We start from the raw sequence: 17067 nt of genomic DNA, 5'->3' as shown, positions 1-17067 counted from the left end.
GGCTTTGCAATATTGAAACTCATGGCAAATTTATTCATTGCAAAATTAATTTTTGGGAGAAATCGGCGAAGATGGCGAATTCGAATGTCAAAAGAATCACTCATCTCTAGCGTATAAACAGCTCATTTATTCTGATCCCAAGGACATCAGCGTTTTGGTCCTTTTGAAGATGTTTAATAAAAAGCTGCATCCTGTTGATAACCCATGTCTTCATGCTCTAATACTGTATATGGGAGTCATAGGATGAGTACCCAAGCAGACGACCATCTATCAGTGCACCTGGTCCAGTCCATGTATTACATGGTCAGTCATTCATATTAGTACATTTCCACTGCACCATCTGGGATAATGTACGGCTGGACAAAGCCCAGCTAAGCATGGAAACAGCTATTTAGACAAGGAGTTGTCTTGATAAGACTATTATCCTAAAATAATGCAAACTATTGAAATAAAGCTTTTAATACATTTTTTCAAGCATCGAGCAGACCAAAAAAAAATTTAAGAGACAAAGATGTAATATTTTAATTTCATTTATTTGAAACCAAATTTAATATATATATGACCCAAAACCTTAAAACGTCATTGTAAAAACAAAAAAACACAACAAATTAACAGTGTCAGTCTGGATACACTTGGATGAGCTGCCTTAAGCTTGCAAGACTGAAATGCATTTCTGTGTTTTGTGCCCTTAAAGGGTTGTTCATTTGGTCCACATCACCATCCAATGAACTGACAGAAAAGATATAAGACATAGTTGATGGCAACTTCTGATCTGATATGTTTTATTATGTCTGTATTTGAAATTAACCAATAATTGGTGCTGTCTTTTGGTGCCAATACTAAAGAACAGAGATGACTACAATTTGCGGTAATTTTGTAAAAAAATAAAAAATAAAAATTGATTCTTATTTGACCCAACCCGAAAGAATAGTCACTGTTTTTAAGAATTATTGTAAAGAGACGGACACAACAACATCGAGTCTTGGAGAATCTTAGAGACCCAAACAGAAGTCATGTAGAAGAAACGCTATTACATCGGAACCTACTACATCTATCCTGGAATTGCATCATCTATTGCCTACGCATATCGTCTAACAAAGGTTGAATCAACTTTGGTACATCAGAAGTGAGAAATGTATTTATGTATGATAATAATTAATTACCCATCATATATTATATGGCCAAGGGATTCATTGCATCCAATCAACGATGACATTGTGTTTATGAACCAACCAGAAGTCAATAATATTTACTAAAGGCCATCAGTTAAGAGCATCGCAAAGATGTATTTATTGTTATTGTAGGAAAGGATTCTTTGCGGTAAAAGCAAAATGTTTAAAATTTGTGAAGATGAGTTTCTTTTCAGGTGTGAGGCATATTTCCTGCCATTAAACCCAATCAGTCAAGACCTGAGACATACATTTCAAATCACTTCTGTAATCCAAAGCTGCCAAGTAATCCAGATGGTAATAAAAAATTTGTAGAAAATATAATTCATATACAAAAATATATTAATATTGAAAATATTATATATAGTAAATATTGAAAATATGAAACGAGCTATTACCAGTTGCAGTAATTGATTTTTTTTCAATGTACAGATATTTTCGACATGGAAAAAAACATTCACATTAATTTGGAAAGCCAAAAAGATTAAAAATAAAGTGACTCAGTATTTTAAAATTGGTCCAATTTAGGACAAGGATAATATGTTACTTGATATTATAACTAAATAAACCTATAAACTCACTGGATCTTTAAGGGTGGAGTGACCAATCCAATCTCTAGGGCAGTGGTTCTAAAATTGTGATGCGGGCCTCACCTAGGAGCAACCTTTAGTTGTCGGTGAGGCATAGCTTGGGACAGGGTTTTCACAAAAGCGATCAGTTGAACTTATGGATGATCCGCACTGTGTATTGATGTTATAAACCATCTCTGCCTTCCTGATCGCTGACTCTCTGGATCCAATAATTATGTAATTGCCTGGTGTAAAGTTTGAGCAAGAGCTGCTGGGTTCTAGGAGACAAAGTCAGCTCTGCTATGTAGGCAGGCGGTGGCATTTCCTCTGTAACTAATATATCAGCCCAAGTTACAGGGGAAATCCGCAATAAAAACAATGTATTAATGTCGTATAATTCCCCATCTCCTTAAAAGTCTTTTAAGACCTTATGTGAAACAAAATGTATGAAATAAATAAAAAAATACAAGTTAAATAAAACAAAACTAAAAAAAAAAAAAGATACCGCCATAATTTGCACGGAAAGGAGAACAAAACTTAAATTTATTTTTTAGCGGTCCTTTCTGGTTGTAAAAAAAAAAATATGAAAATTAGACAAATATTTTCAATTTTTCTTTCCAATTTCCCTCTATCAGGAAAAAACAGGAATATAAAAATGTCATAAAAATGTGCTCTCATATATTGTGATAAAAAAGCAAACATTATTTGAATAGCCAATGGAGAGAGAGTTTTAGAGCTGTTAAACGTGATCTCTAGTGAATAGATGGGCTCCATTCTCATTTATGTCACATACCCTTAGTGAATGGATAGGTTGCATTTTTAGCAATGTCACCACTTTCTGGTGACTGGATAGGCTGAATTCTCAGTAATGTCACTGCCTTCACTATGTACAGATATATGATAGGTGGTGACATACAGTTAAAGGTGTTATACAAGATTAGAAAAGCAGCCATCAGTTGTAACTCATCTCTATTAATGCGTAAAGGGCTGAGTTGCAATACCACATACAACCTGTGTACACGTGTGGCGCTGTTTCTCAATTAAAACAGCCATGCTTTTATCTAATTTTGCATAAAACCGCTTTTAGTCAACAACACCTTATCAACTAAAGGGAAATGTTTTAACAGGTTACGTTCCTTATATTTGACAAGGAGATACAGCTCTTTTCAATCCTAAAAAAAGTGGTTTGACCCCAGTACAGCTACATTAATAATGAACAAGAGCTTAATTTACTGCTTTTTATAAAAGAAAAGCAAGAAAATAATGGCCAGAATTTGCAATGACACAATATTTAGTATTGCAGATCCTAAAGTTCTTATTTAGCTTCTAGTACCATAAATACGCCACAAAAAAGGGAAAGGTTCCCAGAATAAAATGCACCAATCACTACAGGCAGTAAAGGATGGAATAACAGCAGGTTATTTTTTATTTTTTTTTCAGGACCCATCACACTTTCTTCCTCATCATCGTCCTTTGGCACCTCCAACATTTCCAATGCCCAGCAATATTTAGCGACTTCGTTTTTTCTGAAGAAAAGTAAACACAATGCAAAATTGTCACATGGGGCTAAATTCAAATTTTATAATAGAATGTAATTCTCTTAAAGGTTAGATTCAGAAATTAGTTAAAGGGTAATTCCATTTTGTATCCTGTTTAAAAAAAAATGTAAAAAAATATTCTTGAAGGGATAATCGAGCTCTGGCCTTTTCCGTATCAGATGGTAAGCCGGTGACATCAATTCTAATGATGAGCGAGTATACTCGGGTGACTCTGAGTATTTTTTAGTGCTCGGAGATTTCGTTTTCATCACAGCAGCTGAATGATTTACAGCTATTAGCCAGCTTGATTACATGTGGGGATTCCCTAGCAACCAGGCAACCCCCAGCTGTACTTAGGCTAGCTACTAGCTGTAAATCATTAAGCTGCGGCAATCAAAACTAAATCTCCGAACACTAACAAATACTCGGGAGCGGAAAACCCGAGCAACGAGTACAGTAGCTCATCACTAATCAATTCTGCATATTTGCTAGTGATTTGGCAGATATTTGTATTATGATGTTACTGGTCCCTGCTTGTCTCCCAGTACATAAGTGAGCATTTCCCGATTATCCCTTTAATTGCATGTAATATCTGCTCCAGAAGTCAGCTCTGGATGTCCTTATCATCCTCAAGATAGGATATTTAAATGGCACCAATCATTTTAAATGGAATCTGTCAGCATAATTCTGTCATGTAATCCGAGAGCAGTATGATCTAGGGGCAGAGACCCTGATTGCAGTGATGTACCACTTGCTTGATGTGTTTTGCTGTTTCAATAAAGTCAGTGTTTTATCAGCAGGAGATTATCACTACAGGACTAGGTGTCTCATGATTCCTGGTCCAACCCCGCCCTCACCACTGATTGGTGCTTTCCCTCATGTACTCAGAAAGCTGCCAATCAGTGGTGTGGGCGGGGTTATACACAGCTCTGCATTTTGAGCTAGATCTGCATCAGAGAAAACTGTGATTGTATCAAAATGACTGCATGCAGATCAGCAAGTCACACATCACTGGAATCAAGGTCTCAGTCCCTACATCATACTGCTCCCAGATAATTTAGCAAAAATCCTGGCGATAGATTCCCTTTCAGAAACCTTTGACAGGTCATAGTAACATGTCATAACTAGTTTTAATTAATGGAGGTCCAGGTGCTGAGACCCTCACTGATTCTAAGACAAAGGGGTAAAAGCTCTTTGCAGACCATTGTGACTCTTCAGAGTGGATCTGGGTACTGCTGTCTTTCTATGAATCTACATACAGCATGAGTCCAGTGGAGCAGAACAGAAAGGAAGGAGCATAACACTGCAGGGCACTACTGCCCCTTGCTTTTGAACAGTAAATTAGGGTCCAGGTCATGAGCCCCTCACTGATTGCTAAAACTTCTGACCTGTTTCTGAGACATTTCAGAAGTTTCTTAAGATAATAGGGACCCTAGACCCTCATCGTCAAGTCAAGCCAGAAGCCACAGACTGGAGAGAGGAGGACAAAGAGGATGCATGTTACATTGGAAGGGGCAAAAAGAGGTGCAGAGGACCAGACAGCGGGTTGTCAAGGTGGCAGGATAGTTTAGCCGTGAGTATTATTAATTTTTCTTCTTTTAACCATGTGTGTAACCTGCAAATATTCAGCAAAATGGTTGCCAGCTGTGCTAAATTCATGCTGAGCGAGTTGCCAAAAATGTTCTGTACCATACGATTTTTTGGAAAACTTGAGGAGACTTAAATGCTATGCAAATAAATTCACTCCTCTCCATTCCGAGTGGTGACTGACCCTTTGTCTCTTGGCAGATTTTGCATTTTTAGTACTTTAGTAAGAGGTTTTTTATTTTATCTTTATTTTAACAAATGTGTTGATTTGATTTTACGAACTTTATTAATATATATGTATTACAGGTTCTCCTTAATGCTGCCTTCCTCCCAGACTGCAAACCAGATCTGTTCTTAACATGGCTGCTGATGGACAGATTTGTCTCCTGCAATGGAAAAAATCTTTCCCTTGTTCTGAAATTTTCAACTGGAGGATGTAAATAAGTGGGTCTGGTCACATAGGCAGATTATATTTAGGGCAATCTGGGCTACCGCGAGGCTCTGGTGGGGGCAGAGGGCCAGATTGCACTCATCATAATGTTTGTGTGGCGCTACCGGCGGCGCGCATATCCCAGCAGGGAGCTTTCCTGGAGCTCTGCTGCCGACAATGCAGAATAGCAGCACAGCTGCAGGGGCGCTCTTGTCGCCTCTGATGTGACGTGTCTGTGCAATTAAGTCATCAGCCGACACCCGCCAGCATGTACGCACTGGCCAGAAGTACAAGTGGAGCTACGGGGACAGGAGCAGAGTGCTGGGGGAAAGGGATCTAGGTGAGTATGTGCTTCTTCTTTTTTTTAAGTAATATGTGTATGGGATGTGATCTTATATATATATGGGTTATGTGGGGCCTCATGCTGTATATAGGAGGCTATGTGCAGGCTCATACTGTATATAGGGAGCTATGTGCGGGATCGTACTGTATATAGCAGGCTATGTGGGAGCTCATACTGGATATAGAGAGCTATGTGTGGGCTCATACTGTATATAAGGGGGCTATGAGGGGGCTCATACTGCATATAGGGAGCTATGTGTGAGCTCATACTGTATATAAAAGGAAGGCTATGTTTGAGCACATAATGTATATAGGGGCTATGTGATGATTCATACTGTGTACAGGAGGCCATGTAAGGGCTTATACTGCATATAGGAGGCTAGGGGGGTTCATTCTGTATATCGTGAGCTACGTGTGGACACAAACTGAATATATGAGGCTATGTGGGGGCACATAATCTATATAGGAGGCTATATGAGGGCTCATACTCTATAAAGGAGGCCATGTGGGGTTCATATTGTATATTAGTGGCTATGTGGGGGTTCATACTTTATATACAGAGCTAAGTGTAAGCTCATACTGTATGTAGAGAGCTATGTGCGGGCTCACAAACTACCTCTGTCATTTTCCATCTACAGTTGTGCACCAGAGTATCTGTGTGTTACTCACATGACTTATCACGTGATCTATCAAAAGGGATCATGTGACATGTCTCGTGACACATCGGATACCTGGGGGGCTCACGCCTTTTAAACTGCCAGTGGCTCTGGTTTCTCACTCTTAATCCGCCATTGTCTGGTGGTCACATGTTCCTCCATCAGCAGACTGGGAAGCTGTACAGTCTGCGAGGACAATGAGGACTGTAGGAACTGTAAGGGTTATATATTAGTAAGTGCTAGAAAATACAGTCCCCAAGTTACACTTGTTTTTTTTACCTTGAGAAAGGCTCCAGTCCGGTATCAAAATGAGTTGTTGTGAATTAAAAATACCTTGCTCATACTCTCCAGATCTCATCTTTTCCCTGAGCCTGCACATCGCGATAATGTCTGCTTTGCCAAAATATTGTCCCCAACACATTTGTTAAAATAAAGTGGACAACCCTTTTAATTTCGTACAGTTCTCACCTGCCCCACAGCTATTCTAGTTCGTAAACATGAGGACTGTAAATGTATGTGGCATTTTTGTATTGATTTCTTTTTAGACTTTTGTTGCCCTTTTAGGGTCGTTTTGTGAAAAAAAAAATATAGGAACATATTTTCCGCTCATTTTTGCCAAAATGTACAAAAAAAAAAAAATTTGTAGCAAAATGTGAAAGAAAGAAGAAACGCTAGAGGTAGAGAACGATTTGGTAAGTGCACAACTATATTGTAACAACCTACCTCATAGGTCTTCTTCTTGTCCACTCTTGCCATTAAATCTTTTACCCATTTTGAGCTGGGTGGGGCGCACAGGTGCCTGTTCCTGCGGGTGATGAATCTGTGTAAAAAGAGAACATTCATTTAGTTTCACTGCACGATTCACAATGTGACCTCCCTCCCGCAATTGCCTGAGTTGCTTTTTTTTTCCCCTATTAGAATATTTTCTAATGTATTTACTTAAAAATTCATTTAAACGCCACTAATAAATCTGACAGTAGATTACTTTTTCTGCATGTGTTTTTGTTCGCTAGGATTGATGATACTGAATTCCGCAGTGGATTCAAGTTGTACATTGAATATGACGCGCATGCAGCTGCGCAGAGCACAGTCTGAGCCTTTCCTGTGCCTGGAAACTGTTCCTACATAATTAAGTCTTCTAAAGGGTATGATCGAGCCACATTTTCAGGACTAGATATTGTGGGACAAGTTAGGTTACTGGGCTAGCCCAAGATCATTTGGGCTACTGTCAGCCAGCAATGATTTCCGCAATCAAAATGTCTGGTAATTGTTGAGTTATTTTAGTCTAAAAAGTGAGATAGCACTTGTGTGATACAAACTAGGACAATACCTACAGGGCAGTCAGAGAAAGCACAGAAATACATAATTAATAGGATTTGGTTGGAGATGGACACTTACACAATGGCTTCAATATTGCAGCTCCCTGTGACGGTCTGGTGGTAGTAGGACTTCACATTTTGTTGAGGAATCACATTGTCACTGGTCTTCAGGCAGCAGTCAAATGAAAAATTAGCAGAAGACGCTGCAAAAAGGAGAATGTTTGTATGCTTATTACAATGTATAAATAGGTAGATTAGTGGCTCAGTGGTTAGCACTGTTGTCTTGCAGCATTTTGATCCTGGGTTCCCACCAAGGAAGACATCTACAAGGAGTTTGTATGTTCTCCCCGTGTTTGTGTGGGCTTCCTTCGAGTTCTCCGGTTTCCTCCCACACTCCATAGACATACCGATAGGGAATGTAGATTGTGAGCCCCAATGGGAACAGTGATAATGATGTCTGTAAAGTGCTGCGGAATAGGATGGCGCTATATAACCGAGTCTAATAAATAATCATTAATCATTATAGCTTGCTGGATTGTGAAATATTCAACACACATGTAAGAAAATGTTTCCAGATGTATATCAATGATAGCATCATTATATCATCTAGCCCAGCAGATTATAAAGCTCTCTGGCTATTGTGATGCCACAATTACCGGCACAGGCTGACATTGCACTCCAGAGCTGCATTTACAATTCTGCAACTGAGCAGAAATCTCCCAACATTTCCAGTTTTTGGACAATATTTGATCTGGAGATATGTAATCTGGGAAGTGTTATCTTTAGAACCAAGCATTCATCTCGTTTTATGGAAAAATGAAAGTCCCCTCTCTCCACATTACAAAAACTCATCTAAGCTTTCATGGTCATGTTTTGTTGTCAGTAATAAAAAGCAGAATTATGAATTCTGCTCTTGATTTTAATACAGGTGTTTAATATTTGGGATCAGTATAGGATAAGTAATGTAATACAACTGAAGATCTGTCATTAGAAAGCTGGTCCGGATAAAAGATATGGTGATAATTTTATATAATTGTATATTTCTTCTTGGGCTGCATTCACACATTGCGATCATAGTGCATTTTCTTTTTTTTTTTTTTTTTTGCAGCAATAAAATGACAATATTTTTTTGCTGCAATTTTCCAAAAATTATGCACCGCAGCAACAACTTGTGAATGGAGCCGTAGAGTAAAAACCATTTTTAGTGACACGCTAGTGAAATTTGACTTATGTAGAAACCTCAAGCAATCGAGAATGACACCACAGCTTCTGGTTTCTTAATCATCCCTATGATATAATGTATACAAACAATATCACCTGAGTGACTATTTATGCAGGCAAGATACAAAGACAGAGTGACGTGCCAAATATTAACACAAAGCTCAATAGTTGGAGGTCTCATTTCCTGAACCCTGAGATGGGGCCACTTAACCACTGAGCAGCAAAAATAAGAAATATTTAGAAAATGTCAATCTAGAAGTTTCGCATTGCTTCCGAAAGTCAATTATTTACATGCAATGAGGAACGATCCATTTCCCTATTTTAATTCACTCACAGCAGGCAGAATTTCGGAGCAGCATGCTGCTAATTTTATGGAGCACAGATGCAAGGTTTGGCTTCCTGACATGTATTTTTGGCTGGATGGATGGCTCATTATCATTATTTAAACAATTACATATTAATGTTGGCAAATATTCTGTATTAGGAAGTAAGATTATATCCCTGCATTAGATCTTCTCTACAATCTGGAAAACAGTCAAAATAACTAAATAGCCTAAAAAGTTAAGTAAAAATGAATAATAAAAAAAAAATCTACCAGCAATAAACAAGAAAGAGAAAATAATGGTAATACTAATATCTGGAGATCCAGTTTTACCTTGGCAAATAGCATAGATGGAGAAGACGGCCAGGAATAAGAGGAGGGTGGTTGATGTCATCTCTGCAGCGAGGACAGATGTTCACAGCTGTGATACGGATATATCCACTCTGTGAGACTCTGCTCTGATCTCTGCTGACCAGCACCTTGTATTTATCCAGATGCTTTACTTTCACTACTGCATTTATGGACCAGCCCACACTAGAGGTAGGATAGTGGGCTGGATTCCTGGATTCCCCCCTCCTCCTAGGGAAAAGTGGTGTAAACTTTAAAAATCCCCATTTTTTTTGCTTACCGACCCCCTCCCCCTCACAAATATTTGTACATTTCCTGATCTTTATTGCTCATTTCTGCTCCGCCTGTAATTAATTATAATGCTAATTATAAGTCTTGAAAAGTTTCATTGCAAAATCTGGTGAAGCTGAAAGGTGCTTTTACACATTTCTGGATTTGTTTGGGTTTTTCTGATGCAGTTTTTGAAGCCAAAAACTGGAATGGATTAAAAAAAAAAAAGATAAGTTTCTGTATCTGCACTGCGTACTTCGTCATAGAAAAGGACAAATCTGCTCTTGCAGGAGGGAAGTCAAAAATTCTTAAAAAATATTATCAATAAATATCATATATCTCTAATCGTTTCCTTAATTTTGTTGCTGAAAAACGATGTTGGGGAGAATTCTGTCACCTGTAAGGGCACAGTCAGACGGCTGTCTTAGGCCGGTTTCACACGTCAGTGGCTCCGGTACGTGAGGTGACAGTTTCCTCACGTACCGGAGCCACTGACACACGTAGACACATTAAAATCAATGCATCTGTGCAGATGTCATTGATTTTTTGCGGACCGTGTCTCCGTGTGCCAAACACGGAGACATGTCAGTGTTCGTGGGAGCGCACGTATTACACGGACCCATTAAAGTCAATGGGTCCGTGTAAAACACGTACCACACACGGACGTTCTCTGTGTGCCGTGCAGGAGACAGCGCTCCAGTAAGCGCTATTCCCCCCACATGGTGCTGAAGCCTCGATTCATATCTTCTGTGCAGCAGCGTTTGCTGTAAAGAAGATATGAATAATCCATTTTTTTAGTGGTATTTCGTGTTTAAAATAAAGCTCCATGTCCCCACCCCCTGTGCGCCCCCCCGCTATTCTGAAAATACTCACCCGGCTCCCTCATTGGCTGTCGCTGCTTCCTGTCCTGGCCGCAGCTTCTACTGTATGCGGTCACGTGGGGCCGCCGATTACAGTCATGAATATGCGGCTCCACCTCCCATAGGGGTGGAGCCGCATATTCATTACTGTAAATGAGCGGCCCCACGTGACCACGTGAGTATTTTCAGAACAGCGGGGGGGCGCACAGGGGGTGGGGACATGGAGCTTTATTTTAAACACTAAATACCACTAAAAAAATGGATTATTCATATCTTCTTTACAGCAAACGCTGCTGCACAGAAGATATGAATCGCGGCTCCAGTACGAGGCAGGGGACAGCGCTAAACTTTAGCGCTGTCTCCTGGACGGTGCGTGTGGTACCCAGTGGGCACACGGGAGGCACACGTGTGCCACACTGATGTGCCACAGAAACGCAGGGGCACACGGACACGGATAATTCCGGTACCGTTTTTTTCCGGTACGGGAATTATCTGGACGTGTGAGACTGCCCTTAATCAGAAAATGATTAGAGTGCACGGACTGGTCGGCGGCACTGCCTTCCTGAGTGTGACAGCTGCATAGAAATACATGAAGCTCTCACGTTTGGTTCAGGAGAGCCGCCAGTCAGTCTGTTTACTGCAGTCCAATCTCGTTCCAATTTCTATGCCCTAAAGATGAACACATTTTAAAAAAATTGGCAATTCACCAACTACACAATTTTTTTCCAGAATATTTTGTTTTGCAGCAAATCGAAAATTCTCCAACTCGTCTAAATGTTTGACTCTGATTCTCCAACCTCTCTCTCTTTTTATCAATTCTGTCTGTATTATTTCCTTTCCTCACACAGTGATCTCCGTCACTGCTGTGCTGTCACACACTACACTGTGTGCAAAATTATTAGGCAAGTGAGTATTTTGACCATTATTATTTTATACAGATTTTCGAACACCAAGCTAAATAAACTTGAAGCTTATTGGATGAAGCAGATCAGGTGATGTATGTTTGTGTAATGAAGAAGGGTGAGACTTAAGGATACAATGCCCTTTACCAAAGGGTGCAGAATTTTAATTGCTATGAATTAGACTAGAATTCCATGAAGCATTTACCCATTCATCACTGCTGTACTTTCATCATCCACATCACCACCTGTATCATCTAATCGAGTTGTTTTGTCTACCCACAGGTATGCTGCTCATCTACTCAGCTTTTCCTGCTATGTCTTTCTATATGAAGTGCATATAATTCCCACCTGGTATGCTGCTCATCTACTCAGCTTTTCCTGCTATGTCTTTCTATATGAAGTGCATATAATTCCCACCTGGTATGCTTTGCTTACCCATTATTTTCTATCCATATGTACTTCACTCCTCTTGCTTCTTCCTTGCATACCTGAGAGGCCAATCTACCCCACCCCCTCTTTATGACCTGGATTAACTGTGAACATGTGCTCTGGACACACACGCCCACATCCTCTCTCAGCTGTGAGCCCTTATGTGCACATAAATTCAAAGCCATGAGTCTGACAGACGTGTCTGACCAGGTTTGAAATTCCATCATTTAAATTGCAGATTTTTAATTGCTATGATTTAGACTAGAATTCCATGAAGCATTTACCCATTCATCACTGCTGTACTTTCATCATCCTCATCACCACCTGTATCATCTAATCGAGTTGTTTTGTCTACCCACAGGTATGCTGCTCATCTACTCAGCTTTTCCTGCTATGTCTTTCTATATGAAGTGCATATAATTCCCACCTGGTATGCTTTGCTTACCCATTATTTTCTATCCATATGTACTTCACTCCTCTTGCTTCTTCCTTGCATACCTGAGTGGCCAATCTACCCCACCCCCATAAATTAGACTAGAATTGGACTGGAATTGACTGGAAGGTAAAGGAATAGAAAACCACTATAATGTTTCGGTTTCTCTTAACATTCACCCCCATACTACTTTATTTCTTCCTATCTCCTGTAATCCCTCCACCCAGTAAGGAGCTAGTCATTTCTTCCTCCATCCTCCCCAGCCATCTCACCTCCTCCACAGAACTATTCCTCCACATACAATCCTTTCTCTCCAGGCACACACAGCCACATCATGACCTATCCAGCTCACACCTTCTAACGCTCTGTCTGCTGCTCCTCATTGGTGGCGACATATCCCCAAATCCTGGCCCTCCTCATCACATCCCCACACTCATTTCTAATCCCCTGCCACGATCCTCTACACGTCTTCGCAATCACAGTAACCTCATACCCATTCATCCCGCCGCCACTCCCCCAATTTCCCTATCTGGAGCACTATGGAACGCACGCTCTGTCTGCAATAAACTGTCATTAATCCACGACTAGTGTTGAGCATTCCGATACCGCAAGTATCGGGTATCGGCCGATACTTGCGGTATCGGAATTCCGATACCAAGATCCGATACTTTTGTGGTATCGGGAATCGGAATCGGAAGTTCCCAGTGTATGGTTCCCAGGGTCTGAAGGAGAGGAAACTCTCCTTCAGGCCCTGGGATCCATATCCATGTAAAAAATAAAGAATTAAAATAAAAAATAGGGATATACTCACCCTCTGACGCAGCCTGGTAGTAACCGGCAGCCTGCTTTGCTTAAAATGAGCGCGTTCAGCACCTTCCATGACGTCACGGCTTCTGATTGGTCTCGTGCCGCTCATGTGACCGCCACGCGACCAATCACAAGCCGCGACGTCATCCCTCAGGTCCTAAATTCCCTTCTAGGAATTTAGGACCTGAGGGATGACGTCACGGCTTCTGATTGGTCGCGTGGCAGTCACATGAGCGGCACGCAACCAATCAGAAGCCGTGACGTCATGGAAGGTACTGAACGCGCTCATTTTAAGCAAAGAAGGCTGCCGGTTCACAGCGGTAAGGTCCAGGCTGCATCGGAGAGGTGAGTATATCAATATTTTTTATTTTAATTCTTTATTTTACACATTCATATGGATCCCAGGGCCTGAAGGAGAGTTTCCTCCCTTCAGACCCTGGGAACCATCAGGGATACCTTCCGATACTTGAGTCCCATTGACTTGTATTGGTATCGGGTATCGGGTATCGGCGAGATCCGATACTTTGCCGGTATCGGCCGATACTTTCCGATACCGATACTTTCAAGTATCGGACGGTATCGCTCAACACTATCCACGACCTCTTTATAAATAACAAACTCTCCTTCCTCGGCATCACTGAAACCTGGCTCACCCCCTCTGACTCAGCCTCTCCAGCCGCGCTTTCCTATGGTGGATTCCACCTCTCTCACACCCCTCGCCCCAGCAGCAAGCATGGCGGAGGAGTTGGTTTTCTCCTGTCAGATAACTGCTCCTTCACCCCAATCACACTTCGGCCCTCTGTTACCCTCCCTTCCTTTGAGGTGCACTCCGTGCGTATCTACTCCCCCTGCAACCTCCAACTGGCTGTCATCTACCGTCCCCCAGGGCCAGCCACCACCTTCTTTGACCACTTCACCACCTGGCTACTCCATTTCCTCGCTGCTGACATCCCCACTATCATCAAGGGTGACTTCAACATCCCCATTGACACTCCTCTCTCAGCTGCCACTAAACTTCTATCTCTCACTTCCTCCTTTGGCCTTGCTCAATGGTCTTCTACAGCCACTCACAAAGATGGTCACACACTGGACCTCATCTTCACCGGCCTCTGCTCCCTGAACTGAGGCGAGCTTCCAGGGCTGCTGAGCGCAGATGGAAAAGATCCCACTCCAACGAGCACTTCATCACATTCAAACAGTCCCTCACTACTTTCAAGACCACACTCGCCACAGCAAACAAACCTACTTCTCATCTCTCATATCCTCCCTGTCTCACAACCCCAAACAGTTATTCAACACCTTCAATTCTCTACTCCGCCCCCAGCACCTCCTCCCTCCCCACTCATCTCAGCTGAAGACTTTGCCTCATTTTTCAAGCAGAAGATTGAGAACATCAGAGACAGTTTTAGTAAACAACCCCCAGAACCCTTTCTCCCAACTACCCAGCCCTCCACCTCCAAAACCAACTTCTCCACCATTACAGAAGACGGACTCTCCACTCTACTCTCAAGATCGCATCTCACCACCTGTGCACTTGATCCGATCCCATCCCACTTCATCCCAAACCTCACCACAGTCTTCATCCCAACCCTAACCCATCTCTTCAACCTATCACTAACAACTGGTGTTTTCCCCTCAAGCTTTAAACATGCCTCAATCACACCTATCCTCAAAAAGCCATCTCTTGACCCATCCTCTGTATCTAGCTATCGCCCTATATCACTTCTCCCCTATGCCTCAAAACTACTGGAACAACATGTCCATCTTGAACTGTCCTCCCATCTATCTTCCTGCTCCCTCTTCGACCGCTTTCAATCAGGCTTCCGGTCACACCACTCCACTGAAACTGCCCTAACTTAGGTCACCAATGACCTATTAACCGCCAAGAAAAAGCGGCACTACTCTATCCTCCTCCTCCTGGACCTGTCCTTTGCCTTTGACACAATGGACCATTCCCTGTTGCTGCAGACCCTCTCATCCCTTGGCATCACAGACTTGGCTTTATCCTGGATCTCGTCATACCTAACTGACCAGACATTCAGCATCTCCCACTCACACACCACCTCCTCACCTCGCCCCCTATCTGTCGGAGTCCCACAAGGTTCAGTTCTAGGGCCCCTGCTCTTCTCCATTTACACCTTTGGCCTGGGACAGCTCATAGAATCTCACAGCTTTCAGTATCATCTCTATGCTGACGACACACAGATCTACATCTCTGGACCAGATATCACCACCCTACTAACCAGAATCCCTCAATGTCTATCCGCTATTTCATCCTTCTTCTCCACTAGATTTCTAAAACTTTACATGGACAAAACAGAATTCATTGTCTTTCCCCCATCTCACACGACCTCTCCAACGAACCTATCCATTACAGTAAACGGCTGCCCACTCCCCCCAGTCCCACAAGCCCGCTGTCTTGGGGTAACCCTTGACACTGATCTCTCCTTCAAACCACATATACAAACCCTTTCCACTTCCTGCCGCCTCCAACTCAAAAATATTTCACGGATCCGTACATTCCTAAACCAAGAATCTGCAAAACCCTAGTCCATGCCCTCAACATCTCCCGCCTCGACTACTGTAACCTCCTGCTCTGTGGCCTCACCTCTAACACTCTCGCATCCCTCCAATCTATTCTAAACTCTGCTGCCCGACTAATCCACCTGTCCCCCCGCTATTCCCCGGCCTCTCCCCTCTGTCAATCCCTGCACTGGCTCCCCATTACCCAGAGACTCCAGTACAAAAGCCTAACCATGACATACAAAGCCATCCACAACCTGTCTCCTCCATACATCTGTGACCTCGTCTCCCGGTACTTTCCTGCATGCAACCTCCGATCCTCACAAGATCTCCTTCTCTGCTCCCCTCTTATCTCCTTTTCCCACAATCGCATACAAGATGTATTCTCTCGTGCATCCCCCCTACTCTGGAACTCTCTACCTGTTGTGATTCGGTTCGTGGGCTCCCCCGGTGGTCTCTTGTGGTACTGGTGTCCTGCAAGCTTTGCCTTCTCAGTTCACCTGTTCCTATCAGGATGTGGGAGTATCCTATTTAACCTTGCTTCTCAGTCATTCTAATGCTGGCCATCAATGTATCCAGAGTGATTCTGTTGCATGTTCCTGCTCCCAGTTTTCTGCTCAGCTAAGTTGGACACTTTAGTCCTTAAGTCTATTTTTGTATGTTTTGTCCAGTTTGCACTTATGTGAATCTCTGCAGCTGGAAGCTCTTGTTGGGCTGAAATTACCACTCCAGTGGCATGAGTTGTCACATGAGTTAAGGTAATTTCAGGATGGTGTTTTGAAGGGTTTTGCAGACCAATTCTCTGTTTGTTAAAGGTTCAAAGTGTGTTTTTGGGGTTCAGAAGATTTCTTTTTTGGGGTACATTTTTTCCCCCTCTTCTATTGAGATGGATCCTGTGAAGGTTCGGGCTATTTGTGATTGGACGCAACCGACTTCTCTTAAGGGCCTTCAGAAATTTTTGGGCTTTGCTAACTTTTATCGTCGATTCATAACTGGTTTTTCTAGCGTTGTCAGGCCTTTGACTGATTTGACTAAAAAGGGTGCTGATGTTGCAGATTGGTCTCCTGCTGCTGTGGAGGCCTTTCGGGAGCTTAAGCGCCGTTTTTCTTCTGCTCCGGTGTTGTGCCAGCCTGATGTTTCTCTTCCTTTTCAGGTGGAAGTTGATGCTTCTGAGATCGGAGCGGGGGCGGTTTTGTCACAGAAAAGTTCAGATTGTTCAGTGATGAGACCTTGTGTGTTCTTTTCTCGAAAATTTTCGCCCGCCGAGCGAAATTATGACGTCGGTAATCGGGAGCTTTTGGCGATGAAGTGGGCATTCGAGGAGTGGCGTCATTGGCTTGAG

At 42.2% G+C, this 17067-nt stretch overlaps 1 protein-coding gene across 1 annotated transcript; it reads right to left on the bottom strand.

The window, feature by feature from the left end:
* Positions 1 to 514: 514 nt before the first annotated feature.
* LOC143805506 (C-C motif chemokine 7-like) lies at positions 515 to 9660 on the bottom strand. Its single transcript, XM_077284957.1, has 4 exons — positions 9487 to 9660; positions 7690 to 7813; positions 7015 to 7111; positions 515 to 3264 (listed from the first exon to the last, which is right to left on the bottom strand). The coding sequence occupies exons 1-4, from the start codon at positions 9545 to 9547 to the stop codon at positions 3247 to 3249; spliced, it is 300 nt and encodes a 99-aa protein (XP_077141072.1). The 5' UTR covers positions 9548 to 9660; the 3' UTR covers positions 515 to 3246.
* Positions 9661 to 17067: the final 7407 nt, after the last annotated feature.

This window comes from Ranitomeya variabilis, chromosome 1 (assembly GCF_051348905.1).
Source record: "Ranitomeya variabilis isolate aRanVar5 chromosome 1, aRanVar5.hap1, whole genome shotgun sequence".
NCBI lineage: Eukaryota > Metazoa > Chordata > Amphibia > Anura > Dendrobatidae > Ranitomeya > Ranitomeya variabilis.
This window is presented reverse-complemented; position numbering and strand designations above follow the sequence as displayed.

Coding starts and splice junctions, on each gene's coding strand:
- LOC143805506 (XM_077284957.1), bottom strand. CDS start 9,547: ATGACATCAACCACCCTCCTCTTATTCCTGGCCGTCTTCTCCATCTAT. Junction 7,814..9,486: donor CATCTATGCTATTTGCCAAG/GTAAAACTGGAT, acceptor TCCTTTTTGCAG/CGTCTTCTGCTAATTTTTCA. Junction 7,112..7,689: donor TGCAATATTGAAGCCATTGT/GTAAGTGTCCAT, acceptor CTTTTTACACAG/ATTCATCACCCGCAGGAACA.